This window comes from Bos mutus, chromosome 17 (assembly GCF_027580195.1).
Source record: "Bos mutus isolate GX-2022 chromosome 17, NWIPB_WYAK_1.1, whole genome shotgun sequence".
In the NCBI taxonomy this organism is placed as follows: domain Eukaryota; kingdom Metazoa; phylum Chordata; class Mammalia; order Artiodactyla; family Bovidae; genus Bos; species Bos mutus.
The window spans coordinates 8,979,258-8,990,923 of record NC_091633.1 but is presented as its reverse complement, the minus strand read 5'-3'; the positions used below and the strand labels follow the sequence as shown (position 1 = coordinate 8,990,923).

The 11,666-nt window shown below is 53.6% G+C and overlaps 1 protein-coding gene across 7 annotated transcripts; it reads left to right on the top strand.

Annotated features, from left to right (window-relative positions):
• The first annotated feature begins 73 nt into the window (after positions 1–73).
• Positions 74–10,670, top strand: MMAB (metabolism of cobalamin associated B). 7 transcript variants are annotated; one of them, XM_070385991.1, is made up of 10 exons: positions 74–258; positions 1,761–1,822; positions 2,461–2,554; positions 4,277–4,334; positions 6,787–6,884; positions 7,095–7,192; positions 7,754–7,818; positions 9,118–9,312; positions 9,595–9,654; positions 10,268–10,670. In XM_070385991.1, exons 1-9 carry the CDS (start codon positions 143–145, stop codon positions 9,619–9,621), a joined length of 813 nt encoding a protein of 270 aa, XP_070242092.1. In that variant the 5' UTR covers positions 74–142; the 3' UTR covers positions 9,622–9,654; positions 10,268–10,670. The 7 variants fall into 7 exon arrangements, 4 of the variants coding, with proteins under 4 accessions (XP_070242092.1, XP_005891566.2, XP_014332401.2 ...); XR_011467421.1 differs by lacking the exons at positions 9,118–9,312; positions 10,268–10,670 and adding an exon at positions 7,424–7,602 and having other exon boundaries at positions 6,787–6,859; XR_011467423.1 differs by lacking the exons at positions 9,118–9,312; positions 10,268–10,670 and adding an exon at positions 7,424–7,602.
• Positions 10,671–11,666: the final 996 nt, after the last annotated feature.

Sequence of the window (11,666 nt, the reverse complement as noted above, 5' to 3'; positions counted from 1 at the left end):
TGGGAGTGTCCCGCCCTGGGGAGAGAGCCCCGGACCAATAGAAGACGATGGCTGAGCGGTGGCGCGGCCGGCGGTAGGTGGAGTCACCTCGGAACCTGGACGGAAAGCTGGCGGGGTCAGCCCTCGACTAGAGCCCTGGGGCATGGCTGTGTGGGGCCTGGGAGGTCGCCTTGGCTTGCGCGGGTGCCTTGGAGCCCGCAAGCTATTGTGTCCCCGTTTCCAGAGCCGCGGCCCCCAAGGCGTGGAAGACGGGGACAGGTGAGTACCTGGCTGAGAAGTTAACTCAGACACCTGACCTGAGTTGTGTTGTCGTCGCCGTGTTTCCGTCACACCGATGGGAGGTCACCGCAGCAATCGCCAGGTGACGTCCTCTTTAATCCTGACGTCACCATGGCAACGTGGGCTCGGGGGAAACCAGAGACCAAGATTTCTTAGCACGAGGCAAGTCCAAACGGAACCCAGCATCCATCAGGACTGGGCATAGCCCACGTGAACCAGGAGGGTCATCTTGCTTGACCTCACAATCAGTAGGGGTCCTCAATTCGGATCTTAACCTGTCTGCAAAGCAGTCAAGACACAGAGAGACACCAGCGCGTTGTAAAGATGGCTCTCATCACATACCTTGAAACTAGCACCCCATCCCGGACCTCAGAATCTGACTTAGTACTGAATTAATATGTTTTATAGATCCAGTAATTCAACCTCTGAATAACCTTTTAATGTCACATTTTAATGTTGAAGTCTGTATTAAAGGTGTTGCTATTTGAAAATGCCTCTTTTTGAACCCTATTTTGGCAATTCTCCATTTCAGAGTATACTTGAAGCTTCATAGTATGAAGTGGTTTTTTTCCCTTTCAAGAGCCCTTGGCTTGGGACTTCCCTGGTTTTCCAGTGAAAGTGAAAGTCACTCAGTCGTGTCTGACTCTCTGCGACCCCATGGACTATGCAGTCTGTGGAATTCTCCAGGCCAGACTACTGGAGTGGGTAGCCTTTCCCTTCTCCAAGGGACCTTCCCAACCCCAGGATTGAACCCAGGTCTCCAGCATTGCAGGAGGATTCTTTACCAGTAGCTGACCAATCTCCCAATGCAGGGGGCCTGGGTTCCATCCCTAGATCCCACATGCTGCAACCAAAGATTCCACATGCTACAGTGAAGATGAAAGAAACCATGTGCCCAACTAAAGATCCAGTGCATGCAAATAATAAAAGTAAATACTTTTTAAAAAGAGAGTCCCTGGCTTGGTAGAACAGGAGTGGTGGTTTGGGGTTGCAGAATAAGTCCTGGGCCAAAATCCAGCCCTACTGCTTCTTCCCTGAGTGACCTAGAAAGGTGAGTCTCATCCTGTGAGCTACAGATTCATTAAACATAAAATGAACATCATAGATAGTGCCTCCCTTTGGGGCTTGGGAATATTCCAGGGATAATACCAAGAGATAATGCCAATAATTCACTTAGCACAGTGCAGAGACTAGGAAAGTGATCAGTAAATTCTTTCAGCAAATATTTATTGAGTGTCTTCATTGAGCAATGTAATACATCAGCTACTCTGCAGGTACAGGTGTCACAAGACACAAAACTGGCCTACAAAGGGCTTAAAACTAAGAGGAACAGAGGGGAAAGATTTCAAGAGATCCAAGCTAAAGGGGTAAGTTCTGACACTAAGGGTACAGGTAGCAAGCTGTGACCCACTGAAGAAGGTGTCTCCCTGGATATTTCGTATATCCTCACTCACCAGCTCTTGATGTGTATTTCTCCTTAGGCCACAGCCTTCCTCGAAGACTCCCAAGGTCCCCAAGATCTACACCAAAACAGGAGACAAAGGTAGGGTGGGGACAGGTGAAAAATGCAAAGGAAGAGATGGCAGATTCCATCTTAAAGTTCTTCCATATTCTTTGCAGACATTAAAAAGTATGTGACAGATCTCAGTAGGCATCACCCAAGTGTGATGCGAAACGAAAGATGCCCCAGATAAATTAAATGACAAAAGCAAGTTGCAGAACAATCCAGACTTGGGATCCATTGGATAAAAGTGTGTGTGTGTGTGTGTGTGTGTGTGTGTGTTTATATGTGTGTTCAGAAAGGCAATGTGAAAGGTTACACCTTGGACTGTTACCTGAGAGAGAGATTGAATAGTGAGAGAGAGGAATGAACAGGCAGGCTTTCATTGTTTCCTGTACATATTTTTATCCTATCCTGTTATCTTTTGTAACAAGCATATATTGTTTTGATAATTTAAAATCTGTCAGAACAGGGGACTTCCCTGGTGGTCCAGTGGCTAAGACTCTGCACTCTCAATGCAGGGGGCCTGGGTCCAATCCCTGATCAGGGAACTAGATCCCACATGCTGCAACTAAGACTCAGTGCAGTCAAATAAATCAATAAATATTGAGGGGGAAAAAAGTGTATCAAGATTAAAAAAAAACAACTCTTTAATTTGGGAAGCAAAATATTTCTCACAGGGTTTTCTAGCACCTTCACTGGAGAAAGAAGATCCAAAGACGACCAGGTGTTTGAAGCCGTGGGAACTACAGATGAATTAAGTTCAGCCATCGGGTAAGGAGGACAGGATTGACCTTGAGGTCGGGTATGAGTGGGTCATTAGCAGGTGTGACTGAGGTGCGGCCCTCCAGAGCCAGTCCTGGAGGCTGCTTGCCCTCAATGATCCTGGAGGTGCAGGGGCAGCCGGTCAGCTCCGCTAGGCTGCGGGCTGCGGACCCCCTTCACCCTTCCCGTCTGCTCGTGTGCCGCCTTCTGTCCCTGGCTGTGTGCCTCACCCTTCCCTCCCTGCTCCCTCACTGTGCTCATGACTTAGAAGGTGGACTTGGGGAAGTCATCAGGATTGGCCAGGCCTTGCTGGGGTAACAGTACCCACATCTCATGACTTGCACCACCAAAGAGATATTTCATCCTCTTACTTCAAGCCTGTCCTGGGTTGGGTGTGGTTCTCTGCATGGGCTTCGCTCTGGGACTCAGGCTCGTGGGACAGCTTCTGTCTGGAACACGATTACTGGCATTGGCCAGTAATCACGACAGAGGGGAAGAGAGATCAAGGCAATGCCCATGCTGGTTCTTAAGGCTTCCACGAAGTGACACGCCATCTCTGCTCATGTTTCATTGGCCAGAGTCAGGCACGTGGACACACCTGCCAGCGGTGGGGTGGGAGGGGCAGCAAATATTAGAGAACAAAGTACAAGCCACTCAGGAGGCTGTTGGCAGTGTGAGCTGCAGTTACTGTCAGTGCTTCTTCGTAAGCTCTGCTGTGGCCTTGCGGGTGAAGGTCATGGTAATCAGATGGACCTGGGTTCAAATTCTCACACACTTCTGACTGGCTGTATGACTTCAGGCAGATCACCTGGCCTCTCTGAGCCTCAGTTTCCCGTTCTGTCAAATGATCATAGTAAAAGTATCCAATCTCATTGGGTTCTTGTGAGGATGGAGTGAGAGAATTCCATGTTCCCCCCTTAGTGCTAGGTAGCTAGCACTAATCACAATGCTAGCTATTATCATTATTATTAATTATTAAGACCTACTTGTTCAGGGCTGCCAGTTCTCAATGACAGGCCTGACTAAATAAGGTTTTCAGGATGGATAATGGGAGGTGGAGCTAGACTGCCCACAGAGTAGAGGGCAGACCCCTTGGTGTGTGTGGGAAAAGTGCGGAAAAGGAGACACAAGATGAAGCAGGCAGAGGGCCGGGAAGGTGGGTTCTGGCATCATTGGCTGTTCAGAATTAGCCAGTCAGCAGCCCATCATCCCTCAGGTGATGTGGGGCCGGGGCCTGGCCAAAACTCAGCTGTGGATTCTTCTGCCTGTGTCAGCTCTGTTCATATGAATCACCTGGACCCGGTCAGAGGAGGCACTGAAAGAGTTGTTGGCTGGATGAGTGATACGAAAAACAAATACCCCCAATCATACGTAAGGTTATGATGTTATAAAAACATTGTCAACAAAAAAATAACCCCTTTCCTGTGATAGCTCAGTTAGCAAAATGGTCTGTCACCTGAGAAGGTATTACCTTCCAGCAAGACAGGGCTTCCCTGGTGGCTCAGATGATAAAGAATCTGCCTGCAGTGTGAGAGACCTGGGTTTGATCCCTAGATGGGGAAGCTCCCCTGGAGAAGGGAATCTCTACCCACTCCAGTATTCTTGCCTGGAGAATTCCATGGACAGAGCAGCCTGGTAGGCTACAGAGCTCAAATACTGAGTGACTAACACTCAAGACGGGGCCTAGGGATGTTATATTCGAGGCAAATTCTTTTTCCTTTTTCCTTGTAGGTTTGCTATGGAATTAATTGCAGAAAAGGGCCACCCGTTTGTGGAAGAGCTTCAGAAAGTGAGTAACATTGTCTTACCGGGAGCTGGGATTTTTTTCAACCCTGAGGCCTGGTGGCCATAACTGGAATTGCCATCTGACCATCACTTCCTCTCTGTGTCACCTGGGACTAGTCACTTTCCCTCTGTGAGCCTCAGTTTCTTCATCTGTAAGATGGGAACACACAGAGATCACTCTCCCTCACAGGTGAGTGAGGAGGCTTGCTCTCAGAGGGAAATGTGAGGTCAGTGGTCTCAGCCCAGTTCTGCCCCTCAGGGGACATGGGGCAATTTCCAGTGATGTTTTCGGTCGTCACGACTGGAGGTGGAAGTGCTGTTGGGGTTTGGTGGGTGGAGGCAGGGAAGCAGCTAAACATCGTACAACGCACAGGACACCCCCCAATCCCCACCCCAGAGGATGACCTGGGCCAAAGTGTCAGTGGCTATGAGGTTGAGAAACGCGGGAGGCCCAGCCACGGGGAACCCTGGGTGGGGGGTTAGTAGGGTTCTTAGAATGACTGCTCTGTTCCTTAAGAGGCAGCCAGGCTTTGGCCCTCAGAGAGGACTTCAGAAATGGAGGCAGGGCTGCACCCCTAGAGGACGAAGGACACCCCAGGTTTCAGTCTTCGTGCTGACCTGAGTCTGCTGCCCCCTGGAGGGTCAGCCCTCGGCCCGCTTCAGTCCTCCAGGCCAGACTGGAGCACAAGGGGGCCCCTGGGAGCAGACGCAGGGCAGTGAGGAGCTGCCCAAGGTTGGGAGGCCTAAAAGCTGGAGCGCTCTATGAACACGGCACCTCCTGTGTGAGGGAGGCTGGTCTTCAGCCTCATTGTGAGGAACTGTTGGCACCCACAGCAGTCGTTTCTGGTCTGCTGTGCCCACCTCTGAGCAGGGTTTGCCTGGGGGCAGGGGGGTGCAATGACACGATGAGCCCCCCTTACTTTAGGCCACATACTTTGAGTGACACTTTCGACATCATCTTCTCCAGTGCTGCTCAGGTCACCCACCCCAGCCTCCAGCTGGTGCCTCTCCCAGGCTCCCACAGCTCCTGTGCTTCTGCCTCTGAAGTGAAAGTGAAAGTGTTAGTCGCTCAGTCGTGTTCAACTCTTTGCAACCCCATTGACTGTAGCCCGCCAACCTCCACTATCCATGGGATCTTCCAGGCAAGAATGCTGGAATGGATTGCCAGTTCCTTCTCCAGAGGATCTTCCCGACTCAGGGATCTTCCCAACCCAGGGATCGAACCCAGGCCTCCCACCTTGCAGGCAGACGCTTTACCATCTGAGCTACCACAGATACGAATCACCAGGCGTATGGCCTGGGTGCCCCAAGGGTATGGACTGTGACTTGTTCTCCTAGGCTGCCCCAGGGCCTATAGAAGGCCAGGCAGCCTGTTCCCAGCATTCCCTGCAGAAGCCCGTGAGGTGGAGGCCAGCTTTCACATCTTACAGAGGACAAAAGCAAGGCTCAGGCCGAGGCCCTGCAGCCAGGAATCCCAGCGGGGCTGGGGTCTGATTCCCAGGCAGCAGTCACCTCTCTCCAGCCCCAGCATGAACGCTGCATGTGGCCAACGGCAGGGTGGGACTGTGAAGTCACTTTTCACCAGAAGCCGGAAGCCATGGAGACACCACGTGGTCATATAACTGAAGCACAGTCTGCGGCCTGGTGGCCCAAGAAGCTCTGTCCTGCTTCCAGCACTCTGCCATGGTGGCCTTCTCATCAGAGGGCAGATCTGTCCTGTCCAGTTTAAAAAGCACTGTCAGGCTTTCCTGGCGGCTCAGTGGTAAAGAATCTGCCTGCTGATGCCGGAGACACAGGTTCGATCCCTGATCTGGGAAGATGCCACATGCCACAGAGCAACTAAGCCCGTGCACCACAACTTATTGAGCCTGCGTTCTAGAGCCTGCGCACCGCAACTACTGAAACCGGAGCCCCAGTAGCCGTGCTCCGCAACAAGAGAAGCCACGGCAATGGGAAGTCCAGACCCGCCACTAGAGAGTAGCCCCCCTCGCCACAGCTCGAGGAAAGCCCACGAAGCAGCAAAGACCCAGCGCAGCCAAAAATAAATTATTGAAAAAGAAGAAGAATATAGATCAAAATAAAAAGCACTGCCACCTTGGGTCTCTCAGCCCAGGTGTTTTAGGTTCGAAAACCAAGGCCGGCAGGTTAGAGAAAAGAAAGAGACCTCACCGGGCCCCTGCCCATGGGAGAGGAGGGTCGGGCGAGAGGGTTCTTCCTAACCACCCCGGGCCTTTGATGCTCACTGTCTGTGTCACCCAGATGTCCCCAAGGGAGCCAGGTCCCTTGCCAACCAGGGCAGATGTTCTGCAGGTTCAGACAGTTTGCTAATAGCCTTTAAATGCTGGCTCCTTAGCGACCTGCCAGCCCTAGCCCAGCAGCTTCTGCGTGTGGACGCAGGGGACCTCGCGTGACCGGCATGACGAGGTTCTCATCTGCGCCTTCCTTTCCTCCCCCAGATCCAGTGCTCCCTGCAGGACGTTGGCTCTGCCCTGGCGACTCCGCGCTCCTCAGCCAGGGAGGCTCACTTAAGTAAATCTCTCCCTGAATGCACCGGGTGTGTGCTCAGAGGGCCCTGTGGGAGCCCAGGGAACCCTCTCCTGGGATGCACCTGGGACCCCTGTCCGCCTGGCCTTGCAGCCTGAGAGGGAAGGTGCCTCTGAGCCAGTGGAGTGGTTTGTGGGGCACCTGGATGGAAAGGAACAGGCAGGCTCCTGTGATACTGGGGCCGTGGCCTCACGCAGTGCTGGTCTCCTTGGCTCCGCAGAACACGCCACGTTCGAGGCGGGGCCCATCCTGGAGCTGGAGCAGTGGATCGACAAATACTCTCACCAGCTGCCCCCGCTCACCGCTTTCATCCTGCCTGTAGGTACCCGGCTGCCTTAGCCTGCAGGGTGGCTGTGGGCGCATGTGTTGACCCCAACACACCAGCAGTGACGAAGTCCCCCTCTTTAATGTGTAACGGTGACAGAAGCTGTCCCCCAGCCCCCGAATCCCCTCCAGACCTTCACTGGTCCCATTCCCACCCCTGCCTGCCTTAGAGAGGGGTACCCAGAGGCTTCCCTTGAGGTTCAGACAGTAAGAATCTGCCTGCAGTGCCGGAGACCTGGGTTCAATCCCTGGGTCGGGAAGATCACCTGGAGAAAAGCATGGCCACCCACTTCAGTATTCTTGCCTAGAGAATCCCATGGACAGAGGAGCCTGGCGGGCTGCAGTCCGTAGGGTCACAAAGAGTCGGACATGACTAAGTGACAACACCCAGAGACTACGCCGCGGTAGGGCCCCTGGAGGCAGAATACTACCCTGGGTTGGGGGCAGGGTGAGCCTGCGTGTCCGTCAGTCCGTCCAAGCTCCCTGTCTGCAGTGGGCACCCCCAGCCCCTCAACCCCATCCCCACTCCAGCCAACACCCGCTTCCTTCTTTCAGTCAGGAGGCAAGAGCAGCTCCGCACTGCACTTCTGTCGGGCCGTGTGCCGCCGAGCCGAGAGACGGTATGGGGCCCCCGGGAGTGGGGGGCACAGTGGTCCCTGGTGGGATCAGAGCTGGTGCTGAAGCGGACAGCTCCAGCAACTAGGGAGCAGGGGAGGCCCAGCGGTCTAGTTGATTAATCATAATCATAATACCACTCAGGTGGTGTGAAATTCAGCCTTCAGTGAAGGCTCCCCATTCTTCAGGTTAATTTAAACAGGAGGGGGCCTCTGCTGAGCAGAAAGATCAAAAAGCTCCACAGCATGATGAAAGCTGTGATGGAGGGTGCTTGGCCCCAGAGTGACCCAGCCTGGGACTGGGCTTGGGGGGCCAATAGTTAGTGGGGGAGAATGGTGGACAGAGTGCCCAGGGCAAGGGGACAGCAAGGGCAGAGGCAGCAGCCTGAGCTGAACGCACAGAAAGGAGGCTGAAGGTCTGGTCCAGAGTGAGGGGCATGGGGCACAGTGAGGCCGGAGGCTGAGCTGAGGCCAGGCCGAGCAGGGCCTCCTGCACCCAAGGGCTCTGCCTTTATCCTGAAAGCTGATGACTGGCTCTAGGCCATGGGGTGACTTCTGGGTGCTGGGTGGAGAAGGGCCCAGACTAGCCAGCCACCTGCTGCCCCTGTCCCCAGATTCAGAGTCAGAGAGGAAGGAACCTCCCAGAACCTGCTGACAGCCTTATCAAGGAAACATTAAAAGAGCAATTGCAGGGACTTCCCTGAGGGTCCAGTGGCTAAGACTCACGTTCCCAATGCAGGGGGCCCAGGTTTGATTCCAGGTCAGGGAACTAGATCCCACGTGCCGCAACTAAGAGTTCACATGCCACCACTAAAAAGATCCCAGCTGCCGCAAGTTAAGACCCAGAGCAGCAAAATAAATAAATATTAAAAAAAAAAAAAATACTGCATGCCACAACAAAGATTGAAGACCGCATCTAAAACCCAGCATAGTCAAATAAATATTGAAATAAATAAAAGAGTGATTGTGCAAAATCTCCATTTAACACGATTCATAGACCAGGCTGCCACCCAGCTTTACAGATAAACGACAATAAAGACAATAAAATGTCTGTATACAACAGACGAGGCTGTGCTGGGAGCTTCGTATTCATTATTTCATTGATTCCTTGTGGTAAGCTTGGAAGAGAGGTGGTGGCAGTCCCCACTCTGCCGGGGTCAGGAAATTGGGGCTCAGAGGTGACACCATGGCCAGGGTCCCCTGGGTGGTCCATGGCAGAGTCCAGATTGGAGCCCAGGTGTGTCTGCTCCAAACCTGAGCTCTGTCCATGGCCCCATGTCATGAAAGTTTCACTTTTCATGAAAGGCTCTTGGACCCAAGTGGTTTGTAAAGGGACGCTGGGTCACAGAAGAGCTTCAGCTTCAGGAGGAAAGTCATTTGCCCAGAGCCGTCCACGTCAGCAGTGCTCATAGTAGCAAAAATGTGGAGACGGTCCAAAGAAAGGTCCGACAGCAGGAACTGGCCAGAGGAGGGTCCTCAGGACACCAGACCTGTGTCCAGGTGACAAAGCCCCTGGGGGAGGGGACATACACCTGGGACCTCGGTTTGGGGTGAGTGCCTCCCAGCAGGGGTTATGCAGCAGAGATGATGGGCCCCGGAGGGGCTGCCACGTCATTGGCCCTCATCTCCAGTGAGCACCCTTTAGAACGTCTGCACACAGACTGGCGAGGACGCCCAGTCAGACTGCAGCGGGAGGCAGATGCTGGCTCGGGACTCAGCCCCGGGCCCTGAGTGTGTTGAGCCCCTAACAACAGTGTAATGCTGTGTCTCCTCCTCTTCTAGCGTGGTGCCTCTTGTCCAGACGGGTGAAACCGATGCAAACGTGGTCAAGTTCTTAAACAGGTACTCAGATGGGATCTGAAGAGCCTGCCAGAAGACGCAGGCACATTGTGGGGAGTGACGACCACACATTAGCCTCCCTCATTCATTCGCTTCAGTTGTGCCGAGGTTGAGAAGCCAGCCCTAGGCCCCCTCAGCTCAAAGTGAGTTCCTCAGTCAGCAGTGCCAGCATCACCTGGGCGTCACTTACACTTGCCAAATCCAGGCCTGGCCCAGCCGGTCCTCTGCAATCAGAATCTGATCTGAGTATCACCAGGATCCCTGAGGGACTTGTGTACATGCCCCAGTTTGGGAGGCACCAGGCCTGGTCGTCGGAAGGTGCAGAAAGCAGGGACGGGGCCCAAAGTCGCCAGCCCCGTGAGGCCAGGCAGGCCAGCAGCCTCTTCCTGCGGAAACCGCCCCAGCCCTGGCGCCAGAGCTGGGTGCCAGGCTCACACGGAAGCTGGCCTCACGTGCCATCCATCAAGCCCGGGTTGGCTGAGCACCTGCTGTCCTGCCCAATGCTCCTGGGGGCGTGTGATTGATATTTCCTTCTTGAAGGCTCGTTTAGGGAGGACCTGGTTAGCATTGATCTCTCATTTCAGTCCATTCTGTTTGCCTGCTTCTGCCCCTCCAGACTCAGCGACTATCTCTTCACATTAGCCAGATACACAGCCATGAAGGAAGGGAATCCAGAAAAGATACACAAGAAAAATGACCTATCGGACCGCACCTGAGGCTCTGGGAAAGAATGGAAGTGACCACGGTGAAGGGAAGACTTCTCCCTCGCATCCTGATCCCTGAAGATCTCACCCACAGGGGCCAGAAGCTGGTCTTCTGTCCAGACCCGGCTTCCTTCACAGCCCTGTCACTTCCTTTGGGAGCTGTGGCTGGTGGAGAATCCTACCCTCCTCCCCTGGGCTCTCCTCGGTCTTTGAGGAAGTGGGAATGAAGTCGGTGTTGCGGGAAAGAAAGTGATTGCTTCATCGAGGAACCAAGCAGAAAAAAAGAATAAAAGAATTAAAAAAAGGAAAGGCTTGCACCGTGTGTGTGTGTGTGTGTGTGTGTGTGTGTGTGTGTGTGTGTGAGTGTGAGAGAGAGAGAGAGAGAGCGCGCGAGGCCTTCCACTGGCAACTCTGGCTGTCCGAGGATTTGGAATGGTACCAGAGGCCCTTGGAAATGTAACTGTGATTTACCTGTGCCAAAGGGGCTTTAAATGTCACATTTATAAAGGGGAAGGCAGACAGGATTTGGAGTTTAGTCACCTCTGAGCCACTCATCACAGGCGGAGGATGGCTGCAGACTGGCAGGCGAGGCCTCGGAAACACTTGGACTTGAAGTGTGTGCGTGGCGGGGGTGTGACCTGGGGAATCTTCTCTCAAAGGGAGTCTCCCTGCATCAGGGGCCAGAGACCCCCGCAAGAGAGGGAGACTGCCGCTTTGAAGGGGGCATGTCCTGCCTGGGGTGGCAGCATCCAGGGCCAGAGGTGGAGTGCCTTCAGCTTCAGAGAATAAGCTCTTACGGTTCCAGCGAGGCTGACACAGACCAGACCGACTTCTCTGATGTTGCACTTGGCTGGTTTATCCCTCTGAGATCCAGACCATGGCTGTATTTTATTTCAATTGTCACCGCGGCTCCCTCCCGCTATGAAGCGACACTGCCCGCGCCAGCTGTGTCCTTGGGAAGGGAGATATTTATGAAGAGCGAGGCGGCAGCCCTGAGATCCTGAAGGTTCCACGCCGCTAATTGCAGGAAACGAGTTGGGAGGGGCAGGCTTGCACAGTCAGGGCAGAAAGGTCCAGTGAACTCCATCCGGCCATCGGTCATTAGCATGAAGGGCGGGAAGGCGGGTCCCTCCGGCCATCCTTGCCAGCAAGTCAGCAAACAGTAAAATGGTGAGTTTTGTGCTTGCCCCTGCTTTCATTTTTAACCAACTTGCCTACTCATTTCGCTGGAGGGAACATCATATCTCCTCCCCTCTGGGTCCTATTGTTCCTGGACTTGGGCAAAGGGTAAGGTGCAGGTGACCGTTAGTG

Excerpts from the sequence above, each read along its gene's own strand:
- MMAB (XM_070385991.1), top strand. The coding sequence starts at position 143 with ATGGCTGTGTGGGGCCTGGGAGGTCGCCTTGGCTTGCGCGGGTGCCTT. Across the intron at positions 259-1,760 it reads GGCGTGGAAGACGGGGACAG|GCCACAGCCTTCCTCGAAGA; the intron begins GTGAGTACCTGG and ends ATTTCTCCTTAG. Across the intron at positions 9,313-9,594 it reads GACACCAGACCTGTGTCCAG|CGTGGTGCCTCTTGTCCAGA; the intron begins GTGACAAAGCCC and ends CTCCTCTTCTAG.